General features: G+C 38.6%; 1 protein-coding gene across 2 annotated transcripts in view; it reads left to right on the top strand.

Annotated features, from left to right (window-relative positions):
* Nucleotides 1-16,603, top strand: part of Sgcd (sarcoglycan delta) — a 408,884-nt gene extending 392,281 nt beyond the window's left edge. For both annotated transcript variants that reach the window (XM_028777651.1, XM_028777653.1), the window contains 2 exons: nt 14,777-14,900; nt 16,374-16,603. In XM_028777651.1, coding sequence (XP_028633484.1) covers nt 14,777-14,900; nt 16,374-16,547 — 298 coding nt within the window. In that variant the 3' untranslated portion in view covers nt 16,548-16,603. The remainder of the gene's footprint in view (nt 1-14,776; nt 14,901-16,373) is intronic.
* Nucleotides 16,604-17,302: the final 699 nt, after the last annotated feature.

Raw genomic sequence — 17,302 nt, forward strand, 5'->3', positions numbered from 1 at the left:
ATGTAGATTCTGATGATGAAGGAAATGAAAACGAGAAATCTGGCTAAGTAATCACCGTTCCAACAAAAACAATTTCAACAAAAAATGAGCCAGAGACAGGGAGAACAAACTGATAATGCCAACCACAAATAAATTATTCCCGACTTTCAAAAACAGACCTTGCAATAGCACTTCAAGTTTTGTGGGGGTTTTGATTCATGAGACTTCTGAATATAACTGAAATGGAAAGAGGACGCATTTCTTGCACCACCTGTCAAGGGTGTTTAAAAAGGAGTATGCGCAGATTAGTAAAAGGTTCAGATAAATGCGGAATTGTGTCAGGAAATGATCTGGTAGACAAACTACTCAGAGCTACATAAACATAGATGACATGACTAATTTTCTCTTTGTCATATTCCTTGGGCCAAAGACTGTATATTTTCTAAGAAGAGCTGTGATATTACGTCAAAGAACAATAAGCCATCAGCTGTAAATACAAAACATGCATAGATGGTGTATATTCATACGGAAAGGAAGCGATCTACAACACGGATCAGCTAAAGTACCAGTTCCCAGGATGACTGCTCTTCTCTACTCTCACCACCCAGATGCAGCTGATATTCCATTGAAACTTACATTTTCAGTAGCTTCTTTTGAGTTAATGTCTATGTTATACGATCTCAGCAATGTGGAAATACACTTGCAGTTATGATTGAATATGCCCATGACTCTTTCTCTCTGTCCTTGCACAGCATTCTTTTCCATTCATCTGACATCTAAAAAAAAAAACATTAGCAGCTCAAATATGTCTAAAAGTAAACTCACAAGTTTACATCCTTAGACTCTACTCACACCTTTTCCCTTTGTCAGTAGCTAAGGTTTCCTAGCTACTAGGTACAAAATCTAAAACATTGGAAATCAGCTTTGATTCAGTCTACCATTAAGTACATGCCCTAAACTTCTGCCATCCATACAACTCTGTAGTCAGAACAACTGCGTGAGAGGAAGAGGAAAAAAGAAAGAATAGGAGAGAAACTAGTAACAAGGAATTGGCCTCTGCAGTGAAAAGACAGAATAGTATATACCAATCTTCTGTCTGCAGATGGGAAACTGTTGTGTTATTGTGGTCTGATTGTGAAGGCTCAAACACTGCGAGTCAGACAACATAGTTCTAGCAGACAATTGATCTCTTAAGTAGTCAGGCAAATCCTGCTCTAACTCTTCTTTAATTCTTTTTGGATCTTCTATTGATTGTATGGAGGCTATCTGCATCAAGGTCAGCCTTCTCTACTTAATCCACATATTCAGAGCTTGATCTCATTCAGAAATACATTTGCAGATCTTCTTTGTGTAATGTTTGGCCAAGTATCTGAGCAACCCATTGTCTTTATCCATATACATTAACTCTTGCTCTCTCTCATTCTCTCTTTCTGTGTGTGTGTGTGTGTGTGTGTGTGTGTGTGTAGAGCTATTTAATTATATATGTATATATACATATATATTATTACCAATTCAATTAAATATAATCTTTTGGTTGTCTTATCATATTCTTCTACCTCCCACTTCCCCAACACTCAGTAATGCAATATACTCTTTGTTGTTGTTGTTGTTGTTCATTCAGCTTTCACTTCCACATTGTAGTCCATTATTGAATGCAGCCAAGCAGGATAGGAACTAAAACAGAGAAGAAACCTAGAGACAGGAGTTTACATAGAGACCATGGAAGCGTGCTTCTAACAGGATTGCTCAGCCTCTACCAGTCCAGGGATGGCACCATCCACAATATGCTGGTCCCTCTACAATCAATCATTAATTAAGAAAATTCTCTACAAGTTTGCCTACAGCCAGATTTTATGGAGGCATTTTCTCAACTGAGGTTTCCTCTCTCAGATGACTATTGCTTGTGTCAAGCTGATATAAATCTAGCCAGCACATACCCTATACCAGCTCAGTTTGATCAAATCTTAGTCAATGGATTTTGTATCCTTCATTCTCTTGTCTCCATTATCCCTAACCCCACCACCAGCCTAGATTACATTATGCTTTTAATTTTTTTTGTTGTTGTTGTTTACATTCTAACTACAGTTCCCCCTCCCCTACCTCCTCTCTGCCTACACCCCCATCCATTTCTCTTCAGTTTTTATTCATAAAAGAGCCAGATTCCCATGACTGAATTTCTTTTATCCTACAAAATTATCTTCTTCAAAAAGTCCTTGGACCTCTAATTCTTTATGAGTTTTTTTTTCTCATCCTTAGGATGTCAAATGTGACCCTTCCCATATACCAACTCTTCCTGCCACCCAACACATGCACAGTTATGGGCTCATACAATGTCCAGTGTTTCTCTAGCCAAGACTCTACCAGCAAACACAAGGAACTGCTTACTACAGCTCATCGTGAACAAGTGAACTCCTTAGTTCAAGAAATAAGTTCACCTTGTAGACAACTCTAGCCTTAGCATTCTGCTTTGTACTAGGAATTCAATGAAAGTCTGATGGTCAGGCTAAGGGTGAGGGTCAATGATAAATTACTTGCCTAGTATGGACATGGTCCTACACTAAATCCTTTGCATCAGGAAAAAAAAGAAACAAAAACCAACACCAAATATTATCTTTTAACCAAATGATAAGCTATTTCCTAATGGAAAATAAGAACCAAGCCAATCACTGCCAATCTAGGATACAGGTCACACGTCCATATCACCTAATAAACATATGTTAACTCAGTCCATGTGCTCTACACTTGGAAGGAAAAATGGATTCAAACTAATTTTGATGTTCGCTAGGACTGCCTTTCATCCAAGCAAATCTCACAGGGGTTTTTCTATAGGTGACAAAATATTGCTGCTTTTCTGAGAGAAAATGTCTTCAACTGATTTGATTCATTTCATAGACTTTCAGAGTAGAACAAAGGCTGTTCCACATAGATACTTGTGACTTTGGATTTAAAGGCATATCTACAAATTTTGGAGCTCTGTTTTTGAAATTAGAAACCTACTGCACACAAGGAGGTTTTGAGATCCTAGAGGGATGGACCAGCACCTAAAAGCTTAAAGAGCTCTTTCAGAGGCCCTGAATCTAATTGCTAGCCCTAAAGTCTGGCACTTCACGATTACTTGTTACTGTGGCCAAAAAGCATTTAGAACACACACACACACACTTTTTAAAATAAAATAAAATACTTTGTTAAGTCTAATGTTTCAAAGTAACTCTTGATTTACAAGCTGAACCTATATAATTAGGAAATCCCTGTTTATTCCTATTGTTCTCATGTGCTTCTTTCATTTCTCAAATTTCTGTTGTGCAGGTTGGAAATATTTCTGTGGAATACCATATGCTCAATACAAATACGGGAGGCATTTACAACAGGGATGATGTGGCTGACTAGATTATGTTTCTGCTTTTCAGGCTGGAATTGCAGTACCTATAATTCTTTTCTTGAATTAGTCTGGCTGATGATGTTAGACAAGGGAGTACCATTTCCCCTGGAAGGTTGGTGCTTAGCACCAGGAACTGTTAGAGACTACCCCCTGGCTCACTTTGTTAACATGAGACTTCATTCCAGACACCCCTGACTCCCTGAGAACCCCCCTCAGCTTCTCTATGTCTTGGGCACCTCTTGGGTGCATACATAATGAAAAGCACTATTTTTTTTTCTGCTGAAGCAGAGGCTTGGAAAATAAGAGACTTCCAGGTACCACTCCATGTTTTTCCTTTCTCTTTGCTTTGTTCTGCTGATCTCAGGCTCCATCACCTGGTATAGCTTTGCATAGACTGTTGAATTGACTCTACCAACCATGAATAGTCAAATTCCTACAATATACATATGTAGCCCTGCTTTTAGAGGCTCTACTTGATCCCTAATCAATGAACTTCTAAGGAGCTTTCTAATGTATGAGTGATTCTTAGGTTAGACAGCATTCGCAGAAAGTTGTCGTATCTTTAAATATAAAACAATAATCCTATCTTAAAGACAATGTGATTTCAGCGTATGATGTCAAATTACCACTTCTTTAAGAAGCTCGGAAACCTGGTACTCAGGCACAGCATTGTGGTAGTTTATATAAGCTTAATTCAAGAACCTAAAAAAAAAATGGGAACCCAGGGACTCTGGACACTGGGACCAGCTTTACAACTTTTGTTCAATGGTATAAAGTGCATCTTCATTTTCTTAGCCTAACCTGTCTTGGGAACAATACATGTCTCAAGCCCATTGAAGAAGGAGTGTGTCTAATAAGAGAGAATACCAGTGAAACTTGTAGTGTTTGAACATTAGATAGAGGGTTTCCTAGTTTGCATTTTATTGCAATGAGAAAAAGTGATGACCAAAACTGATACCTCAAAATACCCAATCCACTGTGGAAAGGTGGAATTGAACTCATCTCTCCCCAGCCCTTGATCCTTTAACCCAAATGACTACAACAGGAGTCACTTGCCTCGAACATCTCCATGACATAGTAACTTTAAATCAATCCTTGTACTAGTTGTAACCTGAGTTCATAGCCTCTAGACAAGCCTAAAATCTCTCTCTGTGGCTCAAGCTAAGGGGACCAACTGTGATCATCTACTGTACATGAAATTATCATAAATGCAGGTCTCAAGTAATTTCTTCAGATAAAGACCCAAGAAATATAAACCCATAGTTAAAGGGGACAAAGATACTCAGAAAAAAAGGCCCCATGAACAAGAGAGCAAGCATAGAGCTTCACTGTCATGACAACTTCAGATATGGGAGTAAGCAGAAAAAGAAGATAAAATAGGTATTCCTGCCATGCATAAAAATGAAACTAAATGATATAAAGTAAAGGAATCTTTAAAGTGGCTAGTAAATTAGAACATAAACTAAACAAAATATCTATAAATAAAAAAAAATAACCTCATGCAGCAAAACCCCAGTGGATGTGAAAAGAAATGGATAAAGATAAATCAATATAAAAATATATTGAAGAATTATTCAGAAACCAGAAGCAGAATAATAGACATGCCAGAAAGATGCTGTCTAGACTAAATGAGAGAAGAAGACAGAATATGATAGGAAATGAAGCAAAAATAACTTATAAGCACATACCTGCCAAATGGTGTCCAGTGAGGATAGACACAAAATTCTAAATTTAGAGTTCACAAACATTCAGTTAAAGAAAGTAAAGGTTAATCCATTTATAAGAACTGGGAAGATGGCTCAGTCGGTAAAGTATTTTACCACACAGGCTTGAGAACTGAAAATCACAAGATAGCAAGTACCATTCATAAAATGTCGCTCACTATTACTATATAAGTGCAGGCATACATGTACTATGGTGCCTATTAGGAAGTTGGAGGGGAATTTTCTTGGACATTGATTCTTTTCTCTTATAATAGGCTCCCAGGAGTTAATTTAAGTCATCAGGGTTGTGCAAGAAGCTGGTATAGCAACTAAGATATCTCAACCAGTCCAGAAGATACCATTATACTGCCACTAAATGAAACTCAGAATTCCTATTAGTCATACAACTATCTGTAATAGAGAACACCTGAGGCACCCCCCATGTATATTTATAATATACAATGTATAATCTCTGTTTCTGTGAGTCACAGTGGAGGTGCAGCTTAGTCGAAGCCCCTACTTCAGATCTTGTATGAGGCTGCAGTTGAGCTGTTGGCCATGGCTGTTATCTCATCAAATGTTTGACCAGAGAAAAACAGTTCCAAGAACACTATGGTTACAGAGAAGATCCTGTGTCATGCAGACTATTGATCTGGAGCAAAGGGAATCCATTGGCCTTATGAGATCCTCCATAAGCAGCCATCCATATGACAGATGGTATGACATGAGGAAGTGGGAATAGGAATGTAAATCCAGTCTTCTTAACATACTAATTGGATAAGAGACAATCACTGTTACCATATCCTATTTGTATAGAGTCCTATATTGAAGGAAAGAAATTATTTAGGGGCATTAGTACTAGGGAGGAAGGATCAGTAGGGACCATCTTTGATGCTATTGTACCAGGCTTATTAAAGACACCTGTTTTAGATCTAGTGATGTATGACTGCTTAGTCAAAGGAAAGTAAAACTTAACCTCAAAAATATTTGCATTAAAATGATCATAGTACTTTCTACAGACTAAAATCAGCCAGATGTCTAATAAACATAGACTGGATAGACAAATCATGGTCCATTCAAGCGGCCGATGATTACAGAGCAACAGGAAGAATGAATGACTGATGAAAACAACCACGTGGAACAACAGTGAACATCTCAAAAGTCAGAGAAGTCTAAAAGTGGTGTTGTTTGTTAGATGAGGTTTGAAAACAAGCAAGACTAATGTTCAGTGCCCTCAGAGCATTGCCTTCAGAGGGAAGCAGGCAGGGTTGCCAAGATGTATGTTTGCTGGTGATGTTTGAGAGCATGGCGATTTCATGAGATTTAAAAATATATTAAGGCATATATTTAAGAGATGTGTATTTTACTCTATGTGACATTTACTTCAACTGAAAGTAAGCTGAGGGCTGAGGAGATGGCTCTGTGGATAAGCTGCTTGTTGAACAAATATGAGGATCTGGGTTTGGTTCTCTACCACCCAGAGAAAAAGCTGAGCAAGGGGGTATACACCTCTAATCATGAGGCTGAAAGATGGAGACAGGAAGCCCCCAGGCGCTTGATAGCCTATCTAATCAAATATGCAAGCTCAAGGTTCTGCAAGAGACCCTGTCTCCACACATAAAGTGGAGATTAAAAGACACCTGACATCAACCTCTGGCCTCTTCATAAGTACATAATAATGTGTGCACCCCCATATGTGGGTAAAGAGGCCGCAGTGGTGTCCTGGAGACTTTCCATGTGGTGGGTCCCACAAACAGGAGAAAGTCTAAGGTTCCAGAGGCTGGAGGCTTTGGCGGTGGCAGGCCCCAATGACACAAGAAAGTCCTTCGTTCCAAAAGGGTTTATTTTCATGGCGGATGGTAGATGGATCTGGATGTCCTGAAACTCGGGACAGACCTGAGTTAAATAGGGAGAGAGAAAGGGGGAGGGTCAGGGAAGAATGCTTAATTGGCTCCGCCCTCTGGCCTTCATTAGTAGTAAATCTCTCTAGTGCCTGAGGCCTGTAGTCATGCCCTCTACTTGGGCACTTTGGGAGAGGCTATAATGGCCTATGTGACTGAACAATGTAGGTCCATGAAAACTAGACTGCGTAGTATCAGGACCCTGGGTTCTGAGGAAGTGGCCAAACACCTGCCCTTTCTCCCTTGGAGTCTCGGGGTTCCAGGCCCATGACCAGCCAAGAACAAAGATACCCTTATGAAATCCCACACCCATATACCTACCATTCACAAATACAAGCAGAGGCCATATGAAATAAAAAGGAATCCATTACATAAGGCACACATCTGAAATATAAGGCATATATCATGGTTCATATTTGAGAGTATAAGGAAATCTCCACCAGGAAAATATCAGAACAACTATAGATAGCAATGTGTGCATGAATTTTAATGCATGGGGGGAGACAAAAGAAAAAGAAAAATACTTATTACATATTGATAAGATGACAAAAAAGGTAAACAACTGAATGTTGCCAAGTATCTTATAGCATACTTATTTTTAAAATGAAAAAAATCAGGGCAGTATGGTGGTGCACTCCTTTAATCTCAGTACTTGAAGGTGGTGACAGATGAATTTCTGTGAGTTTGTGACTGGCCTGGTCTAAATTGAAAGTTCCAGTTCAGCCATAGCTACATAGTGAGACCCTATATCAAAAAACATTAATCAAGTAGCACAAACAGGGGTCTAAAAATAATAAACAAACAAAAAACCCAAGCAGAACAACTGGATAGTTAAAAAAACATAAAGAATATAGCACCAACACCTGAAGTACACAGGGTCATGGAAGGTTTATAAAAATTGACATTATCAGACCCAAAGAAGGCAATTTCAACTTTTACAGAATTGATTTCATGCAGAAAAGAGCTTCTATTCTGGGATTGTCAGTTCAAAGACAATGTTCAAAAGTTCAGAATCAATGCAAACATATAGCAGGCATATCTAGAAATCCATTCTGGGAGATCTCATATTTTTAGAAAGTAAGAAATAAGAACAGCTTTTGATAAAGCTCAGAGGCCCCAAGAGTGATCATACTGCAATTTTTAAAAAGTCACAGATACATTATAAATATTCTTTGGGAATGCTGTTAACATGCGTAATGATGCAAATACTTTAGAAAAGTAAGGATTTAAGAACTGGTACGTGTTAGAAGCTAGAACAACCAGCGAGTTATTCTAACTTATTTGAAACAAAAAGGCAGGGTGGAATTCGGGAACTGAAAATCAAGATTAAATAGGTAGAACTGATAGGGGGGAAATTGCTCTTTGAAACTTAAAACAACCTCTGGTAGTATAGTTCAAGGGACAACAGAGCCACAATGCAGAGTCATTAAAAAAAAAAACAGATAAAACTTAAGTCATTATGTGAATTGAGAATATACAAAAGGAGGGGTGTTTATTAAAATCAACCTGAAAAGAAGCTATAATTAGCTTAAAAAGAAATGAGGTCACAGATATATGTATACATATACACATATACATATACACATGCCTGTGGGGGAAATATTAAATTACTGAAATGTATACAAGGAAATATAACTAGACAGAGACAATGACAGTGAGTTAGACTCAAATCTCAGCAAAACCCTTGGGTCAGTGAGGCAATCCAGTGGTTAGAGATACTTGCCACCAGTCCTGACCTCCTGAGTTAGATGGATCAGCATGATGGAGAAAGAAAACCAACTCTGACAAGTTGTCTGACCTCCTTAGGTACATCATGGTACATACACATGAATGCATGCCTGTACACACATGTGATAATAAATAAAATACATAAATGTTTTTAAAGGGTTAGCAAAATTACTCTATGTTTCCTTGTGAAACATAAATCCAAGGGTGCATGGAAACACAAGAATTAAGGATTTTTAAAGAAGATGGGGTGGCAAGATTTGTCTTACCAGGGGTAACAAACACTATAACCCTTAATAATTAGGTTGACATACTGTTAGTACTTTTCAAGAATAGACAAATAAAATAATGAATAAGACTGGAAAGCCTCAAAGGAGAGGAGTAAGGCTATGAAAATGTCACTGATTTTAGAGCTTTGGATGTTTTTTCTCATACAATGCTGTCTACATCAGTCCAAACCAACCTCAGTCCATGCACAAAACTCAATAATTGGCAAGTTACAGACTTAGTGAAAAAGCAAAATATATAACTTTTGAAGATGATATCGAAGGTTATGACCACACTGTAGGAACTGCTGCCCCAATAAGCTATAAAAGGCACAAATCTGCTTGTCTACATTAAACCTGGAAATGTATGCAGACGTCCATAGACTGGGTGAATAGACAAATTCACAAAGAAAAAGAAAAATAGAGAGAAATACGATTTTTAACATGCAAATTTTATAGGTCACGCCTATAAAATTGAGGAAAAAATTAAAATAGACCAAACATTTCACCGAAGAAAAGTTTCATATGACTTAAATATGAAATGGTGCTTGACTCTCTAATTAAGGAAATCAATTATAAAAGACAATCCTTCTTTTCATACTTCACATTACCAAACATTGGCACCAAAGTAAAGACACCATTCATTGCTAGAGAGGAAAAGACAAGTTCAGCAATCACTTCTAGAAAAGCAGCATGGTACATTCTTATATGCTGCAGCTATGCCTGGCCCAGGACAGCTAAGTCTACTATGTCTGCAAGAATGTCCTGCATATGTGCACCAGGAGACATGCTCAAAACTGTAAATATACAAAAAAAAAAAAACCCTATTTATAGAAACAAGAACCTGGAACCAGATGTCTAATGGAGCAATATAAAAATAAATCATAACATATGGTAACACCGGGGAAACAGAAGACTACGATTATGTGATAAGATACGTGAATCTCAAGAGTATGAGGGGCACACAACATTTACTAAAGAAATATGTAAGTGGGGTTACTCTTGATAGAAAGTAAAAACAGTGTATCAAGGAAGAAAATGTGTAGCTGTGAAGAAGAACAAGAAAACAATAAACCCAAAAGTCCTAATAGTATTCATTAATAAGAAGGGAAAGAGGTAAAATGAATGGAGCTGAGCTGTGGGTACCACAAAGGTAAGCGTTTCCCTTTTTTTCTTAAGGAAGATGGGGAGCATGAAGGCACCATGCTTTGCCAGTCTCTATGCCCTCCTTATATTTTTGTATATTTTTACATGTTTGTGGAATTTAATGATTCCCAAAGACAATTAACCTCTTAAAAATCAGAAAAGTAAATCAGAAGCCTGAGTAGCAGAGAGAGTAGAGTAGCAGCTGCCTCCCTAGACTGTATCTCCATCACCTCCTTCTCATCCAAGCCAACATCACTTCAGGTACCACTATGCTGGAGCTGTCCTTTTACTTACTTAAAGCTTCCCTGTAGGTTATTCTCTGCCTAATTAGTCCTCGTGAGCACCTGAGTGTATGGTCCTATGTTAAGGCAGCATCTGCAGAAGTGTTGGTTTTATGCCAATACTACTCATCAGCTACACAGCCCAGGCAGCACCCTGCACTTCCACAAACTCACATTGAAAATTGTTCCTCTTAGGATTTAGCTCTGCTCTTAGACTCCCCTTCTGGCCTTTCTAGCCAGAAATTTCTATGTTTATTTCCTAGAGGTTTTTCCCCCCTCTCAACAGTAGCAGTAGTCACTCCAAGGGCCAACAGAGTCCTCAACATTTCTCCACCATTTCTTTTTTATGCCACATAAGCAGCTATGTTCTAGTCTTTGGTCTGTGGACAGAAATGGATGAGTATCACTTTAAGGGTGTTACTCCCTCTCTGGTTCCCAAGGGATTTTGCAGGAGATTTTTTTTTCTCTCAGCACAAAGTCAAACAAAAGATTAAACTGTAGTATATCATCCTGAATAACAAAGGCCATCTGGAAAGGCTGTGAAGCAGGCAGTAGGGTATCTTCTTGTTTCTACTCCCAAGAGATGGTCACACCCTCCTGGCTGTCACATCATCTTTTACATTAGGACATTTTCTCAGCATTTTCTTCCTTTCTTAGTGTCCTGGTACTTAGTTCCTAGGCTAGAATTGGAGGGCTAGCATTCAGCTTTATGTTTACTTGACTGTCTCAGAGTCTTTCTGCTGACCTGGCAGGCCTTAACTAATAGACAAGAATAAGGTAAATTCTGATGCCTAAGATGACTGCATTACATCTAATAAGTTCTCTAAGTCCCACACATATTCTCTGTCAGATTCCTTTTCACCACACCTCCAGCCTTACAGAGATTCATTCATTGTGAATGGTAGGTACAATGTATGAGGATATTCAACATACACGGATTTGGTGTCACTAATGTAAACTACTTAAATGTGAGAAATACTATATGACTCCTGACAGAATGTGACATCTGGATCACTTGGGCATGTATGATGCTGCTTCTCACTCTCATTCATGGGCATGCCCATGTTGGTGTGATGTGGATGAAGTTTCTCTACTAGTGCAAGAGGAAGTGATGTCCATGCAGGGCTTCTAAGCTTACACTTTCATCTGACCCATGAGCTTGCCCCAGATTGCAAATCTCTTCTCACTTCTGAAACAGGCAGAGAGCTTGGGATCATCTTCTTATTTTATCTTCTTTGACTATTCAGTCTGGCTTACCTAGGCAGATTGTCTGGAGTGTGCTTTCATCTTTGTTTCCGTTAATATGAGTCCTTTTCTTTCTACATCATGCCTTTGCACTATTTTAACACTGATTCCTGCCTAGCTCATCAATGGTGATGTTATTGACTTGCACCATTCCCAGGCTAAAGATCTTGGGCTATCCTCTTTTTCTTCATTCTTTTTTCCATCTCTGCTTCCTCTCATTTCACAAGTTAACTCAGCTGTTTAATACACTTCCTCTCTTTTGTTATCTAGCTCCGCACTTACCCAGACTACTGTACCTTCTATAATCATTTGTCTCAGGTGTTTCCTTCACCTTACTGGACTTCACAGACAGATAAGCTCCTGGGAATACTGAAGCTTTCTTTTTGAAACTTCCCTGAGAAAGAAATGTCTACCTAAGTCAGTCAGACTGTATAGGAGAAAAAGAAAAAAGAGAAAATGGTTCCAAACTATCTGCCTGTATCAGAAGTAAGAGATCAGCAGCCTGGGACAAGCTCACAGGTCAGATGAAAGTCTTAGCTTGATACCCCTGCATGGACGTCACTTCCTATTGCACTGGTAAGAGAACTTCATCCACATTACACTGTTATTATTCGCAAGCCATTAAAAAAGCCTTATGCAAATGAAGTAAGGCATAATAACAGGCAGAAACACACCTGACTTGGGCAACCTTAGTGTAGGTCTTTTGAAGAGACTAGGGCTTGCAGGGATTGTTGCCATACACAGGAGAGTGAAACAAGTAAAGAAAGAATGAACTAAATAAGTAGAAAGGAAGGCATTTTCTGTGGAAGTAAGGTGAGCCTGTTGCTCCTCTTGTAGTTCTGGTAGAAAACCTTCAAGGACAAGGCTGCTTCCCAGAAGCCATTGAGAACAGGGAGGGTGGAGGAGCCCTCCTGGTGCCTGTCTTGATATGATGAGATTGCTCAGTGGTGCTAACTCACAAGTGAGTGTGCCCTTGTGGCTGTTTTGTTCCTGAGGCACTAAAGGGGTTGCTCTGCCCATGAATGGAGTAGTGAAATAGAACAGGCAGCCAGCAGTGGGCAAAAAGGATGATGCTGATTTTCAATCCATTCAAGATACAGGAAAGTTGGAAAAGTTAAGCAGAGAAATGGACCTGAAGGAGAAAGGCAGTTCTAGATCCACTGCTGAGTCCTACTCTTTGGTTGAACTGCTTTCTCTGTAGGAAGACATTCACGAATCCCTAGCTGATAACACTGTTCAGATCTATAATATTCATGGGGATAACTGAGCTTTTCCTCATTAGAGTGCCTTAGTAAGACAAACAAACAAACAAAAAACTTTTAAAGGCATACCATCCCCTGTTTTGCCATTATAATTAGCATAGAGCAAGGCTGATTTTTCTTACAGTCAGTGAAATTGACTCACTATCTTTTGCATTTTCAAAAATGCATAGAGATATGGAATAAGTACCACATTGCAATCAAGATAGATATCGGAGTTCCACAATACAAAACAGCCCCTCCTCATGTCCCAACAAGTTCCCCTCCTAGACTCAGGCGACTCTTGGTTTGTTCTAAATCTACATCACAAGGTTAGGCTTAAGACTTCATTTTTGCTAGTATAATAACAATGCCAACCCCAGAACAGTGTCACAGTTCCTAATTTAAAAGACTCAAAATGCTCCCAATTTAAAAAAAAAAAATTATAGTGCCACCAAGATGTCATAAATTGGAGCATTTGGATTTTTCAGATGAGGAATGCTCCAGTAAGGTCTTCTTAACTCTAGAAATTTCCAAAATCAGAAACATACATTTGGTTTCCAAGAATTTCAGGTAAGTAATATTCCACACACATTCGTAATATTTTAGACCAAGTCACATTTCTAATGTGCCAGGCCTGACTTGAATTTTATAAATAACGAAAGTGAGGCTTTGAGAAAATTTAGAGAGTGAAAGAAGAAAGACTTACCGGTTGTTATGTTATGGGTCTGAAATCATTCAGAAATTGACCAGTCAATTAGGAATTCATATGGTCAGAAACTGACCGGGAATAAATATTAATACATAAGAGGTTTTATTAAATACTGGCTAGGACCATGAATACTGGCCAGGTGCATTCCTAAGACTCATTCATGTTCAGACTGTGGAACCAAATCACATTTGTCAGGGGATTATAAAGACAAACAACAAGGCTTGTACTTCCTGCCCTTGTGCAATCAGAGGCAAACACACATCCCGACGTACTTCCTGCTTACATGTGATCAAGCACACATCCTGTGCAAGCGGTGTAACCAAGCTTGTTTACAAAAGTCCGACATATAGCTTGTTATCTTACATGAACCAACAGTCCCCAGCATTCTAGGAAGTTATCTTACCTTGATCAAGTAGGGCTTACAGGTTAGAGGAAGTTTTGTTTTATAGATCTCTTAAGCAAGTGATCACAAATTAAATCATAATGTTAACCTGCATAATAAAGGGGACACCTCATGTCTTGATGATAAAACTGTCTGACTCTTAGATCTATTTTCTTATTTTAAGTGATATACTTGTTATTCTTAGCTATATGTGCATATGGTAGCAGGTGGGGAGGTCTATGCACATGTGTGCAGATGATGAAGGATAACCAAGGACATCAAAGACCCTGGAGCTGAAGTACTGAAACCTCATCCTCAGACCTGCAAAAGCAACAAGCATTCTGAACCACTAGGCCATTTCTCCATCCTCCTATGTCTGTTTTCTTAACTTTGGTCTGATTGTGTGCCTTCAAAATATCCAGATAGTAGGACACAGTGGAAACGTTCTAGAAAGCTGAGTGCTAAAATCCTCTTAATTAAAAAAAAATAACAATAATCACAAGGAAGGAGAGATACAGGGAAGAATTTGGTAAATTTTACTAATAAGAAAATAAAATCATCAATTCAGTATAAGATAATATGAAGCCATGATTCTAGAATACCTTCCTTATAACTTTTGTAAAATATAGAAAAGATAAAGCCTAGAATCCTTGCACTCTGTTACAGACTTGTTTGCCTGTAAAGAAAATCTACAAAAAATTAGATGAAGTACTACATTTTTTACCTAATTTCTTCATAGCTTCTTTAATGCCCTGAGCTTTAGCTTCTTAAAATTTCTAAGCAGGGAATAAGATTTTTAATCTGTGGCTTGTGTTTCAGGTTGGAGTCCCCAACCCGATCTCTAGTGATGGAAGCCCCTAAAGGAGTAGAAATAAATGCAGAAGCTGGCAATATGGAAGCCACCTGCAGAAGTGAGCTGAGACTGGAGTCCAAGGATGGAGAGGTAAGGAGGAGGAAAGACAGAAATTGGGAGTTAACTTATCCAAGGAACTACCTTTCCCCTAGGCTGGTTAGCACTGAAATTAATATGAACACAAGGATCCCATAAGAGAGTTGAACATAATGATTATGAGTTAAACCCATAATACATAAATGTTATGATTAGTTATTTGTGAAGTGCTGGGATAACACTGTGTATGTATCACAAGTACAACATTACATGACTATGAAAATGAACACTATTTCCAAATTTTCTCTCTCCCATAGCCTTAAAATCAGATTTAGTTCACCTACATAATTAAGTTGTATAACACACCCACGTGGCTGAAATGAACTTAATACACATGAAATTATTTTAGGTTGTGAACTGGGTTCTCTTTAAGAATTGAGTGTCAAGTTTAGAGCTACCCTGAGTCAGAACGAGCCAGAAACTAACAGGGTCCAAGTAGATGGCCAAAGAGTAATGTGTTCTTAACATTACATTCCAACACAACCAAGTCATTGAGCACAAACGCCACTTGTAATTTCATAGACAAGTTAAGCTAAGTTCTCCTAGAGGCAGGAGGCATGATTTGGCTGTAGACTATGAAGAGACTCTTCAAGTGTTCACAGGTTAACTGTTTTATTTAAGAATGAAAATAAAGTGACAACCTGCCTTTTTAAGATAAAATGCTATTCCACCTTGCCTACCTGCTTAGCAGGCATCTGGCTCACCCTGCATCATTATAGCCACTCAGAGAATATTAAAAAAAAAAAATGTTTGGTCGACATTGGCTTTTTTGTTTTAAAAGAATTTGTCTGATAGAGCCTTCCATTATAACAACTGCCTCTTCAAATCACCAGGAACTGCCAGCCACACTCATAAAAACAGAAGCTACCTCATCTAGGCAGCTCACAGCCACTCAGACTTGACCTCTGGAGGAGGCAGTTATCATCAAAAACCTAATGACACCTTTCACCACAGCTTATCATATATATATGTATATATATGTACATGTACATATATGTATATATGTACATGTACCTATACATATATACATATATATATGATATATCTGAATGTGTATTCTGTTGAATATTAGTGCCACCATTAAAAAAAAGAAAGCAAGAGGAAGGCTCACTAACTTTTTCAATCATGGATAATGCTATATATTCTACTGTCTTCTGGAAGCTTCATACTAGCCATGGACATGCAGTGTCCTGAAGTAATGAAAACTAATGTTTCATTCCTACATTTATTTGACTCTATGACACTCTTCTTAGTCTACATATCACACTTTGAAAAATGCTGCTATCTAATATTGCTAGAATATAGGCTTGTGTGAGGCTAGAGTGTCTAATCTCCACTGTCAACATTGCTCAGCACACAGTAGGTACTTTCGAGGCTTAAATTTAATGGAATAGTCAGCTTTCTGAGTGTCATGAACTCAGATAGCAGCCCCTGACTGACTCTTTCTTTCCTATTCACTCTCTCTAGATTAAGTTAGATGCTGCGAAAATCAAACTACCTAGACTGCCTCGTGGATCCTACACGCCCACAGGAACGAGGCAGAAGGTCTTCGAGGTCTGCGTCTGTGCCAATGGGAGGTTATTCCTGTCCCAGGCAGGAACTGGTTCTACTTGTCAGATAAACACAAGTGTCTGCCTTTGAAAGACTATCCATAGTGGACAACTGTCGGCAGCATAAAGGCCCTTTTTGGCTTGAGACACTGGCTGCCAGCTATTTTTACTAGAACACAGAAAGCCTATCAAAGCCCTTTGTGTGTGTGTGTATGTGTGTGTGTGTGTGTGTGTGTGTGTGTGTGTGTACATGAGTATGTATGAGTGGGTTGTGTGTGAGTGAATATAAATATATATAAATATATATAAATAAATATATATATCCTCTGTATAAAATGAGGTTTCAGTACAAAAGGAACCATGGGTGACCCTGTGACATCATCCACTGTCATTTTTCTGCCTCATTCCTATCATCCACATGACAGAATATAAGCACTCATTCAGGCCCAGCATTCCCCAGGCAATTTCAAATCACACAGTGGATTGAGCACCCACAAAATATCCATCAATGTGTTCAAGAAATCACCTAGCTTCTTTTGTAGAGTCATGAGAGGCCATGATGGCGGGAATTTTCAGGTCACTCTCAAGTGCTGATATACTGGTCAAAAAGAAAACAGACCCGTCTGTAATCCCAATACCAAGGAAGCTGTGGGAGACAGAGGCCAGCCTGGGCTACAAAGTGAGTCTATATTAAAAACATAGACATTTGGTTTCCCTTTCTTAGCTTCAGCCAATCTGGTTATATTTTTCTCTTTAAGATAAGGATGAGGGAAAACCATTGAAATTAGCCATAAGAACTCAAAGTGACCACCCTACCTTTGCAGACCAACATACTAGGAGTTGTGT

This window comes from Grammomys surdaster, unplaced genomic scaffold, assembly GCF_004785775.1.
Source record: "Grammomys surdaster isolate TR1022 unplaced genomic scaffold, NIH_TR_1.0 313, whole genome shotgun sequence".
NCBI classification, from domain to species: domain Eukaryota; kingdom Metazoa; phylum Chordata; class Mammalia; order Rodentia; family Muridae; genus Grammomys; species Grammomys surdaster.